Source organism: Crinia signifera, chromosome 4, assembly GCF_055691185.1.
Source record: "Crinia signifera chromosome 4, ASM5569118v1, whole genome shotgun sequence".
NCBI classification, from domain to species: domain Eukaryota; kingdom Metazoa; phylum Chordata; class Amphibia; order Anura; family Myobatrachidae; genus Crinia; species Crinia signifera.
In genome coordinates, this window is record NC_139220.1 from 21,393,720 (window position 1) to 21,416,055 (window position 22,336).

The window sequence follows — 22,336 nt, forward strand, 5'->3', positions numbered from 1 at the left end:
CTTGTTCGTGACTAGAAATCTGATAACAAGGAACTTGAAGGACTTGCTGACTTGGACCCCACCACTCGCGTGAGATAGTTACAGATGGTACCCGATAAGAACAACTGTCCAGCACTGTCTACTTGCACAAGCCTCTGATTGGTTCAAGGCATGGGTGGAGTGGGGTTCTGCAATGTGTATATTAACATCATTGTTTAATAATTTGAGTGCGGCGGCGGCGGCAGCGGCAGCATCACTGAGTGAGCTCATGACAAATGACGCGTAAGTGAATGCTGAATGTCACTTTATTGTAATGTTGTTTCTGCCATTATGAAACTCTGAATTTGGAAGCGGCTGTTCACGTTGTTTTTCTTCTTCAACACCTGTAACGAGTATGACTTCCATTAAAGGGGCCGATACATACAGCTGTCAGCCGTCAGAAATGTATACATTTAATTCATAATTGTGGGTATTTGTGATGGGTTTATAACAAAAGGTAACCATCTTTTTGTGTAGTAGACATCTTTAAAGCATATGAAGAAAATGGAAAAGGGGGGGAGGGAAAAAATTGGTAAAAGAGATTTTTTTACTTTATTCTTTTTTTACTTTTTCTTATTTTTTATAAAATTCTTTCCATTAAAAAAACAATAGTGATTGTTATTATCCCACGTGGGTTTGATTCGTAGTGCAATAATATCGCATTAATCCTGACGTCTTGACTATGGCTAGCGTGAGCTAGCATGAGTCATATTGAACAATTTTATTTCTGATATGATAACATGAAGATATCGATTCTTTGTTGAACATGTTATTGGTGCATAGTATCAAGCCTATATTATATTAGGCAAAATCAGGGTAGTCTATATAATTGTAGCAAAAGTAGATCACTGGTATAGCAACATAGCAACATCCCATGTGAAATACAACTCACATCTTAGTAAATTTCCCCCTCTGTGTGTGTGTGACGTATTTTAAATTCTTCAACTCATCCTCCATGGCCTTACCTATTGGTGGTGTCTGGGGGACTCGCAAGGCTGCGAAATTCGCAGCCTTGTGAGTCAACCAGAATGAGCTCCATAATCTCATTTACACAACATTTTTTATTTGAATCTATATAACAAATGTGAGCGACGCTGGCATTTTTAGCGGATATTTTGCACATCTCACAGGGATGTTGGCATCAAAGGGTTAAAAAAAAAGAACAAGTCACCAGTGCCCCTCCTTCGTACTCACACTTGTGCAATCAGTGCCCTGCTCTCAGACATTCTCCTTTCCTCCTCACTGAACACATTCTTGCCTCCAGCTGGCATCAGACCTTTAACCCATAATCTCTCTTTGTGGGTTACTGCGTCTGTTTTTCATTCTGTACATACTATTTTTTTTTCTGGACCATTAATCATCCGTTCTTTCATTATTAATATTATTATTATAATGGTCTAAGAAATAGTAACAAAAACTAAAAATAAACAAAAAAAAATACATTGCCGGAATCTATGTTCACCAGTAGCATCGAACGTCTTATCCCTGCCTTCTTGGGTGGGATAAGCTTGTGGCGGACGTAGAATGACTCCAGCAATGTTGTCATGACATAGAGAGTTCTCAATAGGAAGTCTGTCCTCTGTGTTATTTTAAGAGTTCCCTTTTTTTTCCCCTCTTCCCTAAACTCTAATAAGAAGGCGGGGAGACGGAACATGGGCTGGCGTCCGTTCAGGAGCACGACGTAGCTAAGGAATGAAGAAGAGGATTTGACAACATAAGCAGGAACTTTCAAATCGGCTATAAAGTAAGTTACGCTGTCCTGGTCCTTATAGAGAGGAACATTTCTAATCCTGGTCCTTATAGAGAGGAACATTTCTAATCCTGGTCCTTCTAGAGAGGAACATTTCTAATCCTGGTCCTTATAGAGAGGAACATTTCTAATCCTGGTTCTTATATAGAGGATCATTTCTAATCCTGGTCCTTATAGAGAGGAACATTTCGAATCCTGGTCCTTATAGAGAGGAACATTTCTAATCCTGGTCCTTATAGAGAGGAACTTTTCTAATCCTGGTCCTTATATGGAGGAACATTTCTAATCCTGGTCCTTATATAGAGGAACATTTCTAATCCTGATCCTTATATGGAGGGGTAGTTTTAGTCCTGGTCCTTATAGAGAGGAACATTTCTAATCCTGGTCCTTATAGAGAGGAACATTTCTAATCCTGGTTCTTATATAGAGGAACATTTCTAATCCTGGTCCTTATATAGAGGAACATTTCTAATCCTGGTCCTTATATAGAGGAACATTTCTAATCCTGGTCCTTATATAGAGGAACATTTCTAATCCTGGTCTTTATAGAGAGGAACATTTCTAATCCTGGTCCTTATAGAGAGGAACATTTCTAATCCTGGTCCTTATATAGAGGAACATTTCTAATCCTGGTCCTTATATAGAGGAACATTTCTAATCCTGGTCCTTATAGAGAGGAACATTTCTAATCCTGGTCCTTATATAGAGGAACATTTCTAATCCTGGTCCTTATAGAGAGGATCATTTCTAATCCTGGTCCTTATATAGGGGAGCATTTCTAATCCTGGTCCTTATATAGAGGAGCATTTCTAATCCTGGTCCTTATATAGAGGAACATTTCTAATCCTGATCCTTATATGGAGGGGTAGTTTTAGTCCTGGTCCTTATAGAGAGGAACATTTCTAATCCTGGTCCTTATAGAGAGGAACATTTCTAATCCTGGTTCTTATATAGAGGAACATTTCTAATCCTGGTCCTTATATAGAGGAACATTTCTAATCCTGGTCCTTATATAGAGGAACATTTCTAATCCTGGTCCTTATATAGAGGAACATTTCTAATCCTGGTCCTTATAGAGAGGAACATTTCTAATCCTGGTCCTTATAGAGAGGAACATTTCTAATCCTGGTCCTTATATAGAGGAACATTTCTAATCCTGGTCCTTATATAGAGGAACATTTCTAATCCTGGTCCTTATAGAGAGGAACATTTCTAATCCTGGTCCTTATATAGAGGAACATTTTTAATCCTGGTCCTTATAGAGAGGATCATTTCTAATCCTGGTCCTTATATAGGGGAGCATTTCTAATCCTGGTCCTTATATAGAGGAGCATTTCTAATCCTGGTCCTTATATAGAGGAACATTTCTAATCCTGGTCCTTATATAGAGGAGCATTTCTAATCCTGGTCCTTATATAGAGGAACATTTCTAATCCTGGTCCTTATATAGAGGAGCATTTCTAATCCTGGTCCTTATATAGAGGAGCATTTCTAATCCTGGTCCTTATATAGAGGAGCATTTCTAATCCTGGTCCTTATATAGAGGAGCATTTCTTATCCTGGTCCTTATATAGAGGAACATTTCTAATCCTGGTCCTTATATAGAGGAACATTTCTAATCCTGGTCCTTATATGGAGGGGTAGTTTTAGTCTTGGTCCTTATATGGGGGGGTTATTTGTCACTGGTAGTCATTTGTAATCTTTTAGAGCGTGATTTATTTAATTATTTTAGTATTTTAGCACAAAACATTTGCTTATAATCACAAGAACATCTGAATGAATGAATAGGCATTATCTGTGATAATAACGATAAAGTTCCTGTAATCTGTGTGTGGTAATCAGTGTAACCGTAGCAGCATTTTCATCTTAACCCTTTGAGTGCCAAGTGAAATTGTCAAAATAGGTTTGAAAATTGCCAAGCAAACAGTTCACCTCTCATCTTGGCACTCAAAGGGTTAATTACATAATTTGATAATATTATAAATACTGTATGTATGTGTATATACATATATATATATATATATATATATACCTGTTATACTGCATCAGAGTTATCACTGCATAGTAAACAGTAAATAGCTGTGTATTAATAAAAAAAAAAAATCACAGCTGCTTCTTCTACAGCAGGGATGGGGAACCTTTGACCCTCCAGCTGTTCTTGAACTACACATCCCAGCATGCCTTGCAACAGTTTTAGCATGGCCATATAGCAAAACTGTAGCAGGGCAGTATGGGATGTGTAGTTCAACAACAGTTGGAGGGCCGAAGGTTCCCCATCCTTTCTCTACAGGTTGAGAGCTCAGCCAATCAGAGAACGGCCAGTCATTTGACAGGTATTTTAAAATCTAATACCCGCCACTGCGCGTCCCGTCCCGACTCCCGCAGCGCTGCTGATATCAATGATCATCACCGCCCGGCCCCGTGCGGTCCCGTGCGCATCGGATTGGATCAGATATCACACACCTGCGATTTTGGGCCGATTTCACCCGATTATCGGCACAAAGTGCCGAAATCGGATGATATCGGCCCAAAATCGCATAGTGTATGGGGGCCTTTAGTGTTGAACGGAGGAACAGATGTACTAAGCCTTGGAGAGTGATGAGTGGAGATAACGGGGGCTATTTACTAAGCCTTGGGTGGAGATAAAGTGGACAGGATCAGCCCATCGACTCCTAACTGCCAGCTTACAGGCTGGGTTTGAAAAATGAAATTTAAAAGCTAGTCGGTTAGCGCTTTGAGCCTGATTCCCTTTGCAGGACTTGATCGCAGTCGGGGACACGCACGCCCATTGTGGCCCATAGGCAAGGCATGCACGGTGCATCGATAATCATCCGTCGTGCAAATTTGCAGCCGTGCAATCAGGTCTCCGTAAAAAGATTCCAAAGTACCTGTCGATCAGGTCCTAACTGACATTTTTCAAACACAGCCTGTAATATGGCAGTTAGTAGCTTCCCAAGGACCAGTGATCAGAGCCCCGGCGAGGGCTGACAGTTATCGGAACTCTCTGCTGCTCCAGTGAAGTAATGCTGCAAAGCGGCAGCTCACTTTACAGCACTGGAGGTTACTGCAGCATGGAACCCTGATGATTGGCAGCCCTTCCAATCACCGATCCCCATGTGTAGGTCAGTATGACCAGCGGTGGGGAAAGAGGGGGGGCATGGCTTGTCACCGGTGGTAGTAGCAGCAATGTCGGCGGTGGCTGATGTGCAACCCTTACTCTGATTATTTTTTTTACAAAAAATACCCTGATATGATATGAGTATTCTAACAAGCTCTGTCCCCCGATAGTTGATACATCCACCAAATGGGCCGAAATGATCACAGCAAATCCGCACCATCAGATGGTGATAAATCGGACCCTAAATGTTTTTCATATGTCATAAAATAAGTTTTTATATCATTGTAACAAAATGTTATTTCTTTTGTTGCCTTTACCTCCAGATCCAAAAATGAAGATCATCCATTCTCTTGTCGTCATTCTCCTCTTTGTTCAGAAGATGACGAAGGCCGATGGTGATTGCTTGTACAACAGGGACCTTAAACAGTGTCACTGCTCGCACCTGGACTTTGCCAATATCATGCGCATCATTTCCTGCATCAACGCCAAAAGTTTTGAATTTAACGGAGGAAGTTTCATTAACACAGAAGATTTTATGACCTATAACATAGAGATGGAACAGGTTCTGGGCATGATCCTCGTTCCGGTGACCAAGATAAATTTTGTTAACATAGTGATGTCCGAGGAATTTTTGTCTACCTTTATAAACTGGGTGCACACAATCCCAGTCCAGCTACTTGCATTTGAAAACACAACCTTTGTTGGCAAAGCAGTTGCAACCTCCAAGAGCGGAGTACCGCCTCTCATATCATCGTTGCAATTCATCCGCGTGTCCTCCCACCCATTACTCCAGAGAGATTCTGCCTTCAGTGGGTTTGGCAACTGGATGTCTAAACTGGAGAAATTAACGGTGATGAGATCTCAATTAAGGAGTATTCCCTGTAACATCGGTCTTCACTTCCAAGCTCTGTCCTCTCTAGACCTATCGGAAAATCTTCTTCGAGATGAAGACCTTAACTCTTCGTTCTGTTATGGCTCCTTTTCCGACCTCAGAGCATTAGTGCTCCGAAAGAACGATTTGGTTGATTTCGAGCGAGTTTGCCAAACGCTCGGCAAGTATGACCAGTTAATACATTTAGATTTAAGCCAGAATAATTTCTTTACCACGTCAAACTCTTCCTGCGAGTGGCAGCCATCTTTAACCCACCTAAATCTATCTTACACGGGGCTGGAATATGTCAATTTTAGTCTGCCCGAAAACTGCGATGTTTTAGATTTAAGTCACAACAAGATTGAACTTCTCAATATATCATTGGGCAAACTGAGAGAGCTATATCTATCTTACAATAAGCTCTCTGCTCTTTCCAACGTGGGCAACTTCCCTCTTCTACAGGTCCTAGCTGTAGATGGGAATCCGATGAAGAATTTGCAAGGAGGTCAGTTACAGTATTTTAAACATCTGAGACGTTTTAAAGGTGACCATATTCCATACACGTGCTCTTGCTCCTTTGTAGAAGAGATGAAGGACATTGCCAAGTCCGGTTTAACAATTCAGGAGTGGCCAAACGGATATGTGTGTGAGACCCCCGCTTTGGTTAAGGATAAGTTGGTCAGCGATGTCTACCATTCGTTCTTCGAGTGCCACACATCTCTATTGATAGTAGTGATATGCATTGGAATATTATTGTTGTGTGTAGCTATTATCATCTGCTTTGTGAAGATCCAGCGTAGCAATAAATCAAGATCTCAAGAGATACAGACTGGGAATTCGAACAGTGTGCATTTTCAATCCTAAGGACGCGGCAAAATGACTAAGTATATCTAAAGACAGCGTCATTGGTATTGGCAAAGATATGGGCCTTTGTTTTATCATTATTATTATCCCTTATTTATATGACGCCACAATGGCTCCGTAGCGCCCAATGACAGATGACATAAACGAATAAGCAAAACAGTGACTTACAGTTGAATACAATAGCGGACAAGTTCAGGGTACATAAATATAGCGGCATCAGCAAAGGACATTGACATAAGTAGCGGGGTGGCAGAAAACCGTAGGAGGAGGGCCCTGATCGTTAGACCTTACTTCCGAAAGGGGAGGGGCAGACAGACAGAGGCGAACCAGATGTGTTGTCAGACATAATGGTCTAGCATGGAACAAGGGGGAAATGTGTCAAACATTTTACTTAGCACAGTCTATAAAAGTAGAGTCATTGTATAGAGGGGGCTAGATAAATTATTGCTGTAGAGGTCCATTGGTTGCTATGGACAACCGCTACACTTTATCTATCTCAAAGATTTAATAAATTTTCACTCAAGGGCGGCCATATTCAGAAGGCAGATGGATTTCTAAACTAATTCAGACCCACTTGGCCCCGTTCCGATGGTGGGCGGTCTGCGCATGCAGTTGTCTCCCTAATTTGTGAGTCCCCCTTGACACTCTGGGACAGTAAATCATTGTTGTGGAATAGTTTTCGATAAAGTTTTCTCATTTAGCCCCGACAATGTAACGGCGACAGGCTGCCCAACATGAAGCAACAACAACTTTGTTTTAAAACTGTATAGAAAGAGATTACTCATACTCAGTAATAGTGCAATGTCTGTTTATGCACTTCCTCTGGAGTAGTACACCAATCAGAGTGCAGCATTCTCTACCTGCCTCTCAGCCTGCAGCCAGGCAGTGAATGGATGTAAGCATGCTGATTGGTTAATGTCTGCAGTAGCTACCCACCAATCAGAGTGCAGCATTCTCTACCTGCCTCTCAGCCTGCAGCCAGGCAGTGACTGGCTGTCAGCATGCTAATTGCCCTTATCCTGGATCAAGCAATCCTCCAGTCATTAATAAAAAATAAAAGATTAGGACGTGTAAGTAGTAAATAGAGTGGTAATTGGAAAGGTGAATGGAATTTTTTTACATGATTGCTTAGGAGGGCCCTTGAGTTTATAATATACCTCTGAATACAACATCACATTGAACATTGTTAAATATGCCCAAATGTTACACACATTTCAGACCAGGCATTCCCAACCACGGTCCTCAAGGCACACCAACAGTGCAGGTTTTAGTGATATCCAGGCTTCAGCACAGATGGTTTAATCAGAATCCCTCAGATACTAATTAAGTCACCAGTGCTCAAGCCTGGATATCTAGAAAACCTGCACTGTTGGTGTGCCTCAAGGACCGTGGTTGGGAATGCCTGTTTCAGACTATAATAATAATAATAATAATGATATTTATATAGCGCTTTTCTCCCAATAGGACTCAAAGTGCTGTACCATTGTCTTTACAGCTCAAAATACAAAACAAGCTTAACAGTGGATATCAGTAAAATGCTTGAGTAAAACGTAGGTTTTTAGTCTATTAAAGGATTCTACAGGAAAGGGGACTAGTTAAAAGCCAGTCAAAATGGCGGCTTCTGCAATGTTCTTTCACTTTGAGCTGTGGCAGTTTTTATTTTCACTTTGAGCTGTGACCGTTTTATTTGACAAACTCTTCACCCCACCTCCAATCCCTATCTGCTCCTACCTCCAATTTCTGTGTTCACAGCCCCCTCTCTCCATATCCAACAAGCTTGAAAGAGAACAGTGTCCCTGCAAAAATAGCTTTCATTTCTGTTATGAATTTAGTCCGTTGAGTGACCTCTAGTGGTCACTGGCGGTACTTCACCCCCATAGAGCATAAAACCAGAGTTGTATATCTGGAATTATTGTGGAATCTCTGAACAAAGCAGCTTTCATTGCCTATGTAGACTAGGGGGAGAGAATTTCCATTGCAAGGTGTGATTCTTAGTGCACTGGGTGTTGTACAGATGGAAAGTCTCTCATTGCAAGGGGGAATTCTATGTACAAGTGATGCAACACTCTGTGCACAACATGGAGGGGTCTGTGGGGGTGATTCTGGTTGACTCACAATACTGCGAGTTCGGCCCCGTCCTGATGTTTTGGGGACTGAGTGCATGGTCTACGGCTCGGCGATACTCATAGCTTGCCGAACTAACCTGAATGGGACCTATAGGGCTGAGAACTTATCCTGGATCCTATGAGTTTCCGCCCGAAAATGTAACATTTTTTTAGGCCTGAGAAACGAAGAATAATTGAATTCCCACCAAAAATAAATCAGCAAAGAAGTTACAAAAATCGCCAATTTTTCACACCCAAAATATGAGTGCTCATTAAATATACCCCTTAGGTTCCTAAATTGGCACCGTACTGCTATGCATGGTTTGCAAATGCAGAGTTTCAGAGGGATGTGAAAGAAAAAACACCCTTTGACCCACTTCTGACACCAAGGCTACTGTAGATTGTTAGAGTTCAGCTGAAATGCATCAGCTCAGTTTGGGAAGACGGAAAATATTTGAATCAACGGTTTATAGTGCAATAATCAGACAATGATATCGCATCTGTGAGGACGTTATCTGAATACATATACACAATACTCATTTTATACTCACCATTATCTATTACAGCTTTTTCCATGTAACTCCGCGCTATTGTCGGTATGTCTCCTAGCCATGGCTATTTGTTTGCCCTCTCTGATGTAATTATCTGTCCCATTCTGGTATTATTTTAATTTTTTTTTAAATGCCCATAAATACTGCAATTGTGGAGATCAATTGGGTCATTTTAGAACGAATTGTCCAAAAATCGCAGCATCTCTACGATGGCCCCTATCTGGCCCCAGTGCCAAACAGATGTATGGACAGTGGTCTGGCACGTTCTACAACTGCATACGGGCACATATAAAGACCATTTGTCTCCAGACCACTAAGTCTTAGTAGCCAGTATCTGTGCACATGCAGCACAGCAGTTTACTGCAAATCAGTAACTTTTATAGCAAAGCATTTTACGTAACTTGTGCTCCAGTTGGTGGCAAATGCCACTGCTACTGCTGCTCTGCTGGCAGGAATGTGACTTGCTTTTCTTATACACCATATTTTTTATATATGGTTTTGTATTACAGTTTTTGCCCTCGACAGATCAACTTATGCATTATTGTCGGGGTTTACAAAAGATGTCTTGAATAAATGTCTTGAATAAAATTTTATTTTCAGTATCTATTTGGTGTTGGAGTCTTTATTGTCCGGTATTGCCAATTCATACCAGGGGGGCACAACTCGGGTAATTACTATCCGCGCACATGTACGTTTTGTTACCTTACTACAGATATTATGAATACTTACTAAGGGGTATACATATTAATTATTATGTCCTCTGCATTACCAGGGACACCAAAATGACATCAGCATTTACTAGGGACACCAGAATGACATCAGCATTTACTAAGGACACCAGAATGACATCAGCATTTACTAGGAGCAGCAAGAATGACATCACATTTACTAGGAGCACCAGAATGACATCACATTTACTAGAGTCACCAGAATGACATCACATTTACTAGGAGCGCCAGAATGACATCACATTTACTAGGGACACCAGAATGACATCAGCATGTACTAGGGACACCAGAATGACATCACGTTTACTAGGGACACCAGAATGACATCAGCATTTACTAGGGACACCAGAATGACATCAGCATTTACTAGGGACACCAGAATGACATCACATTTACTAGGAGCACAAGAATGACATCACATTTACTAGGAGCACCAGAATGACATCACATTTACTAGGGACACCAGAATGACATCACATTTACTAGGGACACCAGAATGACATCAGCATTTACTAGGGTCACCAGAATTACCCTTTTTGGCGCTAAGATGAGAAAGGAATACAGTGCAGCATGACATCATCCCCTCGTTCATAGGGGATTATTCTGTTTTGTTAGCTCCCCCGCGCGTTTGCGTCAGGGAGCAATGTTTAGGGTCTGCGCATGTACATTTATGCGCATATGCAGACATTTAGAGCGAGCGGGTGCGGTAAACTGCTTGCTCGCCGTCCCCTTTGCACCTAACAGTGCGGGCGGGGGACGCGGTGCGGCAGTGAATGGGCTGCGCCCATGGAAACGCCCAGCATTTCATGGGCTATTCCCTTTGAAAACGATGGGCATTCCCATGGTAGTTTCCCTAAGACGCGGGTGTGGGAGGTGGGCAGGTGATGTCAGAGGATGTCAGCTACCTGCCCGCTTCCTTCGGGGGGGGGGGGGGGGGCGTAGTCGCAGCTTTGTGTGTGTACCAGAACAACCTCCATATTCAGGAGGGCAAATCTTGTGCTGTGTAATAAGGTTCTATGACACGGAACCCAACAGCCGGAACCCGATATCTTTACAAACAGAAACGTATTAAACATTAAAGGAAACTGTAGACTGACCTTCAGACGACTTTCTACTATAGCAAAATGGACATCGGACAGGTAGGAGCTGCAGATGCATTTGGAATATATTACCTTTATGTGTTATGAATTTCGATAGGAGCATACACATTTTTTATCACTTGTCTTTATTATGGTTTGAGATGTAGAGCAACAATGATCTCATGTAAGTGATATTTACTGACGTCCTGAATCACACCTGTCAGCAAAGCTGCATTTTTTTTGCAGATGGACAAAACCATGTGCACTGCAGGTGGGGCAGATGCAACATGTGCAAGGAGAGTTAGATTTGGGTGAGGGGTGTTCAAACTGAAATCTAAATGGCAGTGTAAGAATAAAGCAGCCAGTATTTACCCTGCACAGAAACAAAATCTGTGGTGAATGCGTGCGCCCGGCGAACACTCTGTTCACTGTGAACGCTCGCACCCTGCACAAGCGTAGAAAATAAACATCACGCTTGCATGCAAGTTCGCATGCGAGCGTACAAACCAGTATAACCCCCTATGTTTATTACTGCTTACTATGGGGGTTATTTTGGTTCACTCTTTCTGACCAATTCCTTCTTAGATGGACAAAACCAATGTGCACTGCAGGGGGCAGATGTAAAATGTGCAGAGAGAATTAGATTTGGGTGAGTTATTTTGTTTCTGTGCAGGGTACAATACTGGCTGCTTTATTTTTTTACACTGCAATATAGATCTCACTTTGAAGTAAAACCCCACCCAAATCTAATTCTCTCTGCACATGTCACATCTGCCCCACCTGCAGTGCACATGGTTTTGTCCATCTAAGAAGGAATTGGTAAGAAAGAGTGAACCAAAATAACCCCCTATGTACCCAATTGCATACAACTTTGAACCAAGTATTTCCTTATTACCATAAATGTCTACTTTAGTATTCTGTATATCTTATACAGTATAGAACATATTTAGCTGGCACCACGTGATTTATGTATATGTTTACTAAGGGCCTGATTCAGTTATCGCTGCAAAGTGATGTTAATGCTTGGGTCAATGGGTTGCAGCTGTAATCAGCCTCGGGGCTCAAATAGCACCCTGAAAGGGACATCGGTCCGCCTCATTAGACATTAGAGCAACTCTGTGGTTTCAATGAAGTCCAGTATGATACCAGCGTGCCCGCCAAAAAGGTTGTCAACGAAATACACTCCCCCTAGTCACCGCCCAGGAATGCCCATAAGAATTGTATGGATCTCCATGCAGTTCTGAATTGTGTCCTCTATCGCCAGGCATTGGTTATGCAAAAATATGCAAATGTTGCAGCTGGCGGGATCCGTAGTGAGATGGCAGTTGCTAAATTCTAGTGGGCTAAAGGACCTTTCACGCCCAGGGGGAGGAGCAAGGCCGGGGGGGGCTTGCTCCTTCACTATCCACACCACCGCTGGTTGCCTTTAGCAACGTGCCCGAAGCATGGCGGGCGATGCGAGACATGTGAGGGTCCGTTTGGAGCCTTGTTCGGAGCTTGTTCCTCCTTTCTCCGCCCCCTCTCCTCCCCTGTGACATCAGGAGGTCCCTTAGCCCACTTCAATTTAGACCTAACCGTAGTGAGATGGGCCATTGAACAGAGCCATAATTATCCTGGTGGGGCTGGTGCCCTGAAAAAAAGCACCGGTCCCTGACTTCTGGGCAGAACTGGTTGCTGCTGAGAACTCTATTTGCCCGGCGTCTGCTGTAATTTATGTTTCGCTGGTGGATCACTCCGCTCCTTTACTGTACTCTTGGGGTTTTTAGCGTATGGCAAAAAGTCCCTCCACTGCGTCCAACCCTGCCGTCTGCCGCACCCTTCAGATTATTCTGGTGTCGCCCTCTCTTATACACAGCAGCACATATTAGTATTACGTGGACAATATAAAGGCTGCTTTTTTTTTTAAACGACTGTATTTAAAGTTGCCGTGCAAGCGCTTTCATTGCTCTGCTTAATAATTAATGGGATTCTTAAGAGCATCTTAATTTTTACTCATCTCAGTTGATCTCCGTACAGCGAAGCGGCAAAGAAATGCAGACAACCTCATTAATAATGAAAGGGCTGACAGATGATAACAGTTACACTGTTTATACGTAAATAAATGTTTTTAGCCGGCTACTGTAACAATGATAAAGGGAAGGCTTTCTTATACCCATACCTGTACCTGTGATATTCTGAATGGAGGTCATTTACAAAGCATAATGTACCTCCTAACATTGGTGACAGTGGAGGAGGGACTTGAGCGCATTCAGGATCGAATCTGCATCGAATGCTTCTAACACTGTGCGATTCAGGGTCATTCTCAATTTGATTTGGTATAAATAGTCTGAAAAATGACAGTTAGGAGCTGGCTGGCTGGTAGGGTACTTGTTTCCTGGAACGGCCACCATCGGGGGTAATCGTGTACCTTAACTTAAGGTACACGATTACCCCCGATGGACCCGATTTCCTTTGAAATCAGGCCCATTTTGCCGGCAAAGGCAAAATCAGGTCCATCGCGTCGGTCGGGTGCATTAACATGGCACGCGACCGAAGCGATGCACCCGATTTTGCCATAGGGTTCAATGTTAAAATATTTTTAACATTGTAATCGGGCAAAAAATGGGAAATGGGCCAATATGGCCCATTCCTCATTGTATATGCCCCCCCCCCCCATTGTGAACGTCACCCCACGATTGACGCCAACCCGAAGCGTGGCGAGCGTAGCGGTACGCGTCCTCCGACCTTTTCATACCCCTACTATCTACGTCGGCGTGGAGTTGAGAATAAAGTGTGGTGAGCGAAGCGAGCCCCAGAGTCCGAAGGGGGCCGGGCGCAGCGAGCCCCGCGAGGGGATGCGTATACCTGTGGAGTTATACGCGTCCCCTCGCGGGGCTCGCTGCGCTTGCCACGCTTCGGGCTCGGTGGCGAGCGCCTCTGATGCCGCCAGGTCTGCTACCTCCATGCTTACAGTTGGGAGATATGTAGGTCTATCTATGTACACTAGTTTATCGGACCCAGAATATACTGAGTCACCTCAGTCTCCACCCCCATGCTTAGCTCCACCCCTCTCTGGAAACCCCCTCCTGCCCTTTCCCTTATGTTATAAATGCATAAGATCTGCACAAGAGAGATTCTGTGCATCAGACTGTAACTGGTACTGCTTTAGATTTTGGGTTTATATACTAAGACCTGGGGCCAGTCTAGATCAGGGTTGCCTACCCTCCCGGAAATCTGGTCCCCCTCCTGGCCCTCCAAAAAAGGGGGCAAGCCTCCCGGAATGCTGTTCTTCTCCTGAGACCCCCCCCCCCCCTGTCGGCGGGGGTCCGCATATTGCATCATTGTAGCCCTGCCCACAGAGCGATCACTCTGGCCCCGCCCCCAAAATGTGCCATACCATTGTAGCTCCGCCTGCATCCCACTTCTTTCTTAACCCTTCAGCAACCCCGCCCCCCTGCCTGAAGGAACTGTCCCAGAGAGGCCAGCCATAAAGTAGGCAACCCTGGTCTAGATGCACCAAGCTTTAAAAAGGGATAGCGGATAGAGAGGGAAAACTACCAGCGGTACTTGTTTCCTAGAACGGCCACACCGATGTTGATCGGGTCGGTCGCATCGCATCGATCGCATCGCATGCGACCAAATTGCATGCGATGCGACCGACGCGATGGTCCCGATTTTTACATTGATTGAAATGTGAATAGGGTCCCTGGGACCTTATTTTATATTGGATTCACTGTAAACGTCTCCCCAGACCCCAATTTTAACCCCCTCAACGGCACCCCACGATTGACGCCAACCCGAAGCGTGGCGAGCGTAGCGGTACGCGTCTTCCGACCTTTTCATACCCCCACTATCCACGTCGGCATGGAGTTGAGAATATAAAGTGTGGCGAGCGCAGCGAGCCACCGAGCCCGAAGCATGGCGAGCGCAGCGAGCCCCGCGAAGGTTACCTGTGAAGTTATATGCGTACCCTCGCGGGGCTCGCTGCGCTCGCCACGCTTCGGGCTCGGTGGCTCGCTGCGCTCGCCACACTTTATATTCTCAACTCCACGCCGACGTGGATAGTAGGGGTATGAAAAGGTCGGAGGACGCGTACCGCCGCCCCTCGCGGGCTCGCTGCGCTTGCCACGCTTCGGGTTGCCGTCAATCGTGGGGTGCCGTTGAGGGGGTTAAAATTGGGGTCTGGGGAGACTTTTACAGTGAATCCAATGTAAAATTCACATTTCAATCAATGTAAAAATCGGGACCATCGCGTCGGTCGCATCGCATGCAATTTGGTCGCATGCGATGCGATCGATGCGATGCGACCGACCCGATCAACATCGGTGTGGCCGTTCTAGGAAACAAGTACCGCTGGTAGTTTTCCCTCTCTATCCGCTATCCCTTTTTAAAGCTTGGTGCATCTAGACCAGGGTTGCCTACTTTATGGCTGGCCTCTCTGGGACAGTTCCTTCAGGCAGGGGGGCGGGGTTGCTGAAGGGATAAGAAAGAAGTGGGATGCAGGCGGAGCTACAATGGTATGGCACATTTTGGGGGTGGGGCCAGAGTGATCGCCCCCCCCCCATCATGCAATGCCGGTATTTCAGGCGTTGCACAGTGGAGGGGGGGGGGGGGGGGCAGGGCTACAATGATGCAATATGCATCATTCGGTCCCACGGACCGGTGGGGGGACCAGATTTCCGGGAGGGTAGGCAACCCTGATCTAGACTGGCCCCAGGTCTTAGTATATAAACCCAAAATCTAAAGCAGTACCAGTTACAGTCTGATGCACAGAATCTCTCTTGTGCAGACCTTATGCATTTATAACATAAGGGAAAGGGCAGGAGGGGGTTTCCAGAGAGGGGTGGAGCTAAGCATGGGGGTGGAGACTGAGGTGACTCAGTATATTCTGGGTCCGATAAACTAGTGTACATAGATAGACCTACATATCTCCCAACTGTAAGCATGGAGGTAGCAGACCTGGCGGCATCAGAGGTGTGCCTTCTGTTAAAAGAGGTGGAGTCGTGACAAAAGGGAGGGGTCTACAGTGGAGGGTGTGGCCTAGCATAAGGACCCTCCATTTTCTTAATTTTGGTGGCATGTCCAGGGCTCCCTGAGCAGCTAGGCAGCTCCCAGACCCGCCCCCCCCCCCCCCCCCAGCAATAATAAATGCTGTGTCCAGTCCTGTATCCGTCCATTGACCATTCATAGTTGACTACCCTCCTGCATTCTGCAGGAGACTCCCTGACAAAGCAGCAATCTCCCTCTCTCCCTCATAAGTCTAGCAATCTCCCTCATGTCACATAGTCCACATTACACTGTTACATTTTTGGGGAAAAAAGGAATGAGAGACAGATACAGATGGGGCAGGTCCCATCTTGGCAGGGGATGGCGATGGCGACGCCAGCAGCCATCCCCCGCCAGCGCCCTCTGCATAGCGAGAAGGGGACGCGCGTGCACAAGAGGCACGCGCGTCCCCTTCCGACTGCGCTTTCAGCCGCTCCCCTGGGTCACCGCCGGCTTGTCGGCGGTAACCCGGGGTCCCCGCCGCCTGCCTGCACCCCCCCCCTAACCCTGTCCATCTCCCTGAGGCGGAGACGGACAGGGTTTCCGTCGCCCAGCCGACGGAGATTGAGACGCACGCGCGTCTCAGTAAGATGGTGAGGCAGGCTGCTGGCGGATCGCCACCGCTGACGTTCTGGCGATTCGCCAGCAAGGAAGAGGCCTGCCCCATCGGTACATTTACATTGAATCATCAGCACCATTTCCCAGCACCATTTCCCAGCTAAGTATAGTAGCTCTTACTAACTGCTTTGGGTCTCATCTACATTTGGATATAAGTAATTTTAAAAGATTCCTCTCAGATGTAGCAGTACACACCCACGTTTCTAGGTGCCACCTTCACAATCTCTCCATATATGGAACTAGACATGCCCTTTGGGTGGAGCATGACACGCCCCCTCAATAGGGCACTGTGCAAAATTCTACTACCAACTATAATCTCCCTGAAACTAGTTTTCAAAAGTAGGCAAGTATGCGTTCCCATGTCCCCGTTGTTTAGGCCACACCCCTTTGTCTGTGGCTAACAATAATGGAACTGGCCTCCTATACAATTACTAACCATACTATTGAAAATAAATAAACATTGATAAGCAGAGGCGTACCTAGATATTCGTGGGCCCCATAGCAAAAGTTTGTAAGGATCCCCTATTTAGCAACAATCCTGTGGGATAATGGGCCTTATTTTGGTTCATTCTTTCTGACAAAATCCTTCTTAGATGGGCAAAACCATGTGCACTGCAGGTGGGGCAGGTGTTACTTGTGCAGAGAGAATTAGATTTGGGTGGGGTTTTACTTCAAAGTGAGATCTATATTGCAGTGTAAAAATAAAGCAGTCAGTATTTTCCCTGCACAGAAACAAAATTACTCACCCAAATCTAATTCTCTCTGCACATGTTACATCTGCCCCCCTGCAGTGCACATGGTTTTGTCCATCTAAGAAGGATTTTGTCAGAAAGAATGAACCAAAATAAGGCCCAATGTTCTGTGTCAGCGCCCTGTAACACGCCTGTTATGTTTTGCTTTCAGCTAGGACAAGACGTGTGTGTGAAGGCTGTGGTAGGACTATGGCAGACAGAAGGTAATGCTTGTTTTAATATGCTCTGTTTAACTATGGCATTTCTATATTATTTGGTTCCAGCCTGGTCCGACCCACCCCCCCCCCCCCCCCCTGTCAGAACAGCACATGCTGAAGGTAAGTGTGTGCTGCTGCTGCTGCTGCTGCTGCTGCTGAGGGAGGAGACAATGACACTCCTCCCTTGACTTTAGAGTGTTTTTTCACCCCCTGTAAACATTTTGGAGGCGTGGCCTAACCGCAGGAGGTGGTTAGGCCACACCCCAAAATGTTACCGGGGCCCAGCATACCTCTCAGCGGCCCTGTTCCAGCATCACCAGCAGTAATATATAGCCACAATGACACACATGGCAACAAACTACAGAAACATGGCTTACAATGCATTAGGAAATTATTTATATATTGCCATTGACAGCAGCACTAGGCCACTCACCAGATGTTGGTGCAGGTGAGAGGAACACCTGAGCGGTGGTGCAGGTGAGGGGAACACCTGAGGGGTGGTGCAGATGAGGGGAACACCTGAGGGGTGGTGCAGGGGAGGGGAACACCTGAGGGGCGGTGCATGTGAGGGAAACACCCAAAGAGGAGGTGCAGGTGAGGGGAACAGCTGAGGGGCAGTGCAGGTGAGGGGAACACTTGAGGGGTGGTGCAGGTGAGGGGATTACTTGAGGGGTGGTGCAGGTGAGGGGAACACTTGAGGGGTGGTGCAGGGGAGGGGAACACCTGAGGGGCTGTGCAGATGAGGGGAACACCAGAAGGGCGGTGCAGGTGAGGGGAACACCTGAGGGGCGGTGCAGTTGAGGAGAACACCTGAGGGGTGGTGCAGGTGAGGGGAACACCAGAAGGGCTGTGCAGGTGAGGGGAACACCTGAGGGGCAGTGCAGTTGAGGGGAACACCTGAGGGGCGGTGCAGGTGAGGGAAATACCTGAGGGGCGGTGCAGGTGCGGGGAACACCGTAGGGGTGGTGCACAATGAGGGGAACACCTGAGGGGCGGTACATGTGAGGGGAACACCTGAGGGGTGGTACATGTGAGGGGAACACCTGAGGGGTGGTGCAGGTGAGGGGGAACACCTGAGGGGCAGTGCATGTGAGGGGAACACCTGAGGGGCGGTGCAGGTGAGGGGAACACCTGAGGTGAGTGCAGGTGAGGGGAACACCTGAAGGGTGGTGCAGATGAGTAGAACACCTGAAGGGCGGTGCAAGTGAGGGGAACACCTGAGGGGCGGTGCAGTTGAGGGGAACACCTGAGGGGCGGTGCATGTGAGGGAATACCTGAGGGGCGGTGCAGGTGAGGGGAACACCTGAGGGGAGGTGCAGTTGAGGGGAACACCTTAGGGGTGGTACAGGGGAGGTAATACCTGAGGGGCGGTGCAGGAAGGGGAACACCTGAGGGGAGTGCAGGTGAAAAGGGAACACCTGAAGGGGCTTGCAGTGAGGGGAACACCTGAGGGGCATTGCAGGTGAGAGCGGAACACCAGAGGGGCAGTGTAAGTGAGGTTTTGGGGTGAAATGTAATAGGGTGGGATTTTTTAGATGTGAGATTTTTGGGTAAAAACGGCGGTACTTGTTTCCTAGCACAGCGCCTGCGATTTTGATTGTATCCATCGGGTCCAAAAAAATTGCGTCGATCGCATCGCATGCAACCAAATCGCATGCGATGCGATCGACGGGTTCGATGCGATTTTTACATCGGAACCAATGTAAAATGGTCCCTGAGACCCGATTTTACATTGGGCCCAATGTTAAATGCCCCCCAGACCCAAATTTTTATTGTATACCCACCCTGATGGGTCAAATGCCCCCCCATTGTTAATGCCACCCCACGATGAACGCCAACCCGAAGCTTGGCGAGCCTGCAAGGGGCGGCGTACGCGTCCTCTGACCTTTTCATACCCCCACTATCCACGTCGGCGTGGAGTTGATTCTATATAGTGTGGCGAGCGCAGCGAGCCACAGAACCCGAAGCGTGGCGAGCGAGCGAGCCCCGCGAGGGGACGCGCATTACTTCACAGGTATTAAGCTGCGCTCGCCACGCTTCGGGCTCGGTGGCTCGCTGCGCTCGCCACACTATATGAAATCAACTCCACGCCAACGTGGATAGTGGGGGTATGAAAAGGTCGGAGGACGCGTACCGCCGCCCCTCGCGGGCTCGCTGCGCTCGCCACGCTTCGGGTTGGCGTTCATCGTGGGGTCGCGTTAACAATGGGCGGGGGGGGCATTTCACATGTAAAATACCCATAAGGGTGGGTATGCAGTGGAAAATCGGGTCCATTGGACCATTTAACATTGTTCCCTATGTAAAATCGCGTCCATCGCATCGGTCGCATTGCCTTAACTTAAGGCATGCGACGGACGCGATTTTTTAATTGTCGGGGAAAAGGCTAAAAATAGCCCTGAAATCGCATCGGTCGCATCCATCGCATACCTTAGGTTAAGGCGACGGGCGCCATGCTAGGAAACAAGTACCAAAACGGCCGAAATCGCACCATATCGCACTTTTTTGCCGCAAATTTGTATCTCATTACATATGTGAATTCACTGCAAAAAATGCGATTTTTAAAGGTGCGTATTGATGTGATTTTTTTGCAAGCAAAAAAATCGCACCCTATTACATTTCGCCCCCAGTGTTGCTAAAACTACAACTAAACCCCTCTTATACACCTCAGATGCCTGGCGCAGCCTCTCAGAGGGTGTATCTAAAAATGACTTTACATTACTCTTGTTACTAATGAAAGTATATTTATATGAGTGTATTTTTATATGATATAATGCTGGATTTAACTGTAACTCTGTTTTTTTAGACAAATGTGATCTTTTAAGAGCAAATCATCCGGTTTTTCTTATAGTAATGATCAAAATGAAATATAATAATGTAATAATAAGCACATGTGTAACAGCACATCTAACTGTTCACTATATAATATCTCTCGTCGTTTCAGAACAAGACAAAACAGTTTGTGTTAACGACGACCACAAAAGTTTAATATTTCGAGACAAAACTGAGATGGAAACAAAGGTAATAACTGCGCTGTTCTTTAACTGACTGTGTGTGTGTGGGTATATATACTAGGTGATTCCAGGGCCAGTGTAAGGCTTCTCAGCACACAAACATTCCGGAATGTTTGCAGTGAGGCTCCCAAAAATGGTGTGGTCCTCCCAGCCCCCCGGGAAGGTGGACAAGTCCCCTGGTTTCCCTGGAGGCCCTCTGCACCCTCCCCTTTGCCACCCACAACAGAGTACAAGGAGGAGGGGCAACAAAGTAGGGAAGTATGCCTCAAGGCAAAGTATGGAGTTGAAGTTTTAGACGTCCCACAGTCGTCACCTGCATTAAGTACAACAAGGATCCTCATAGACATCCTTGATTTTTTGATTTGTAACCTTGGTGGCACTGGCGCCCCCCAGATCCCAGCGCCCTAAGCAGCTGCCTAAAGCTGCCTAATAGTAGAGCCAGTTTTCTGTTGTGGGTGTGGGAGCTGGGGTGGTGTGGGTGGGGGAGGCATGTGTGCGTGGGTAGTGCGGGTGTGGGATGGGTCAGCAGTCAGCGGCGTGGTCCCTAATGCGGATGGGAACTAGTAGCGCTACTAGTTCTTATCTACCTCAGGGACCCCGCCGCTGACTTCTCATCCACCACAGGGACTCCGCAGCTGACTGCAGTGCCCAGCTGCTGCAGGGACTCACTGCCCGCCCCGCGCTGCCCGACCCCGCTGCCTGCCACCCACCTTCCACCACTGCAGCAATGCCGGTGTGGGGATCCCTGTTGTGTTGGGGCCCGGGGAGACCGTCCGTTTCGCCCTGTGCTTAATCTGGCACTATTTGGGGTGAAAACCAAATTGGCATTTTGAATGTCAACATTATACATTGTTATTATGAACATGTCAACATTCTGACGGAATATTTTGACATTCTGAACCTGTCGACATAACACAGTGTCAAATTTATGTCGTCATAGTAACTGTAGCCACAGGCAGCCATGTTTAGTGGTCCCTACTGCTCCCTCCCTCCTAAGCAAACCTCTGACAAGAATGTGGAGTTCTACCTGCTGTATGGGAGAGAAGGGTGCAGGGATTTGGGGAGGGTCACAGGCAGAGGCGTACCTAGATATTCATGGGCCCCATAGCAAAAGTTTGTAAGGGCCCCCTATTTAGGAACTGATGGTGATAAATGCATGTAAAATATATTACTTAGACAGCAAAGAGGGGCCCCCTTCAGCTCTGGGCCCCATAGCAGCTGCACCCCTCTCACCTATGGTAGTTATGCCCTTGGTCACAGGACGCCTGCATACAAGCTGGCGTAGGAATACATTTTCTTTATAACTCAATTAGAAATATAATACTGCAATGATTCAAGACTTGGGTTGGCCGGGAAACTAAAGACTACATGACACAATGCACAGCTGGATGTCGTTCTGTAGTCAAAAGTTAATTAGCAGTTAACAGAGGCATTCTTTATTAGCTTAACAAAAAAATGCTAATTATTTTAATAATGGCATATTAGTTATTGGAGAGAAGTGTATTTAATTATATTTTAATGAGAACATTAAATAATAATAAAAAAAACTATTTTCCCTGCATAAGATTCTCCTGTGAAATGTAAGAGAAAATTCTTTTTTTTTCTTATTATTTTCTAGAGTAAATAGCAATAATATACTTATGTTCAGG

The 22,336-nt window shown here is 46.0% G+C and overlaps 1 protein-coding gene and 1 long non-coding RNA gene across 2 annotated transcripts; both read left to right on the forward strand.

Annotated features, from left to right (window-relative positions):
* Window positions 1-1,269: 1,269 nt before the first annotated feature.
* Window positions 1,270-9,879, forward strand: CD14 (CD14 molecule). The gene is made up of 2 exons (XM_083181387.1): window positions 1,270-1,762; window positions 5,210-9,879. The coding sequence occupies exon 2, from the start codon at window positions 5,218-5,220 to the stop codon at window positions 6,619-6,621; it is 1,404 nt and encodes a 467-aa protein (XP_083037513.1). The 5' UTR covers window positions 1,270-1,762; window positions 5,210-5,217; the 3' UTR covers window positions 6,622-9,879.
* An 883-nt stretch (window positions 9,880-10,762) lies between these two features.
* Window positions 10,763-20,695, forward strand: LOC146072248 (uncharacterized). Its single transcript, XR_014473004.1, has 3 exons — window positions 10,763-11,144; window positions 17,631-17,682; window positions 20,618-20,695. It is a non-coding gene; the product is annotated as an uncharacterized LOC146072248 (long non-coding RNA).
* The last annotated feature ends 1,641 nt before the right edge of the window (window positions 20,696-22,336 follow it).

Bases quoted from the DNA above. Each gene is read 5' to 3' on its own strand.
- CD14 (XM_083181387.1), top strand. From the start codon at position 5,218: ATGAAGATCATCCATTCTCTTGTCGTCATTCTCCTCTTTGTTCAGAAG.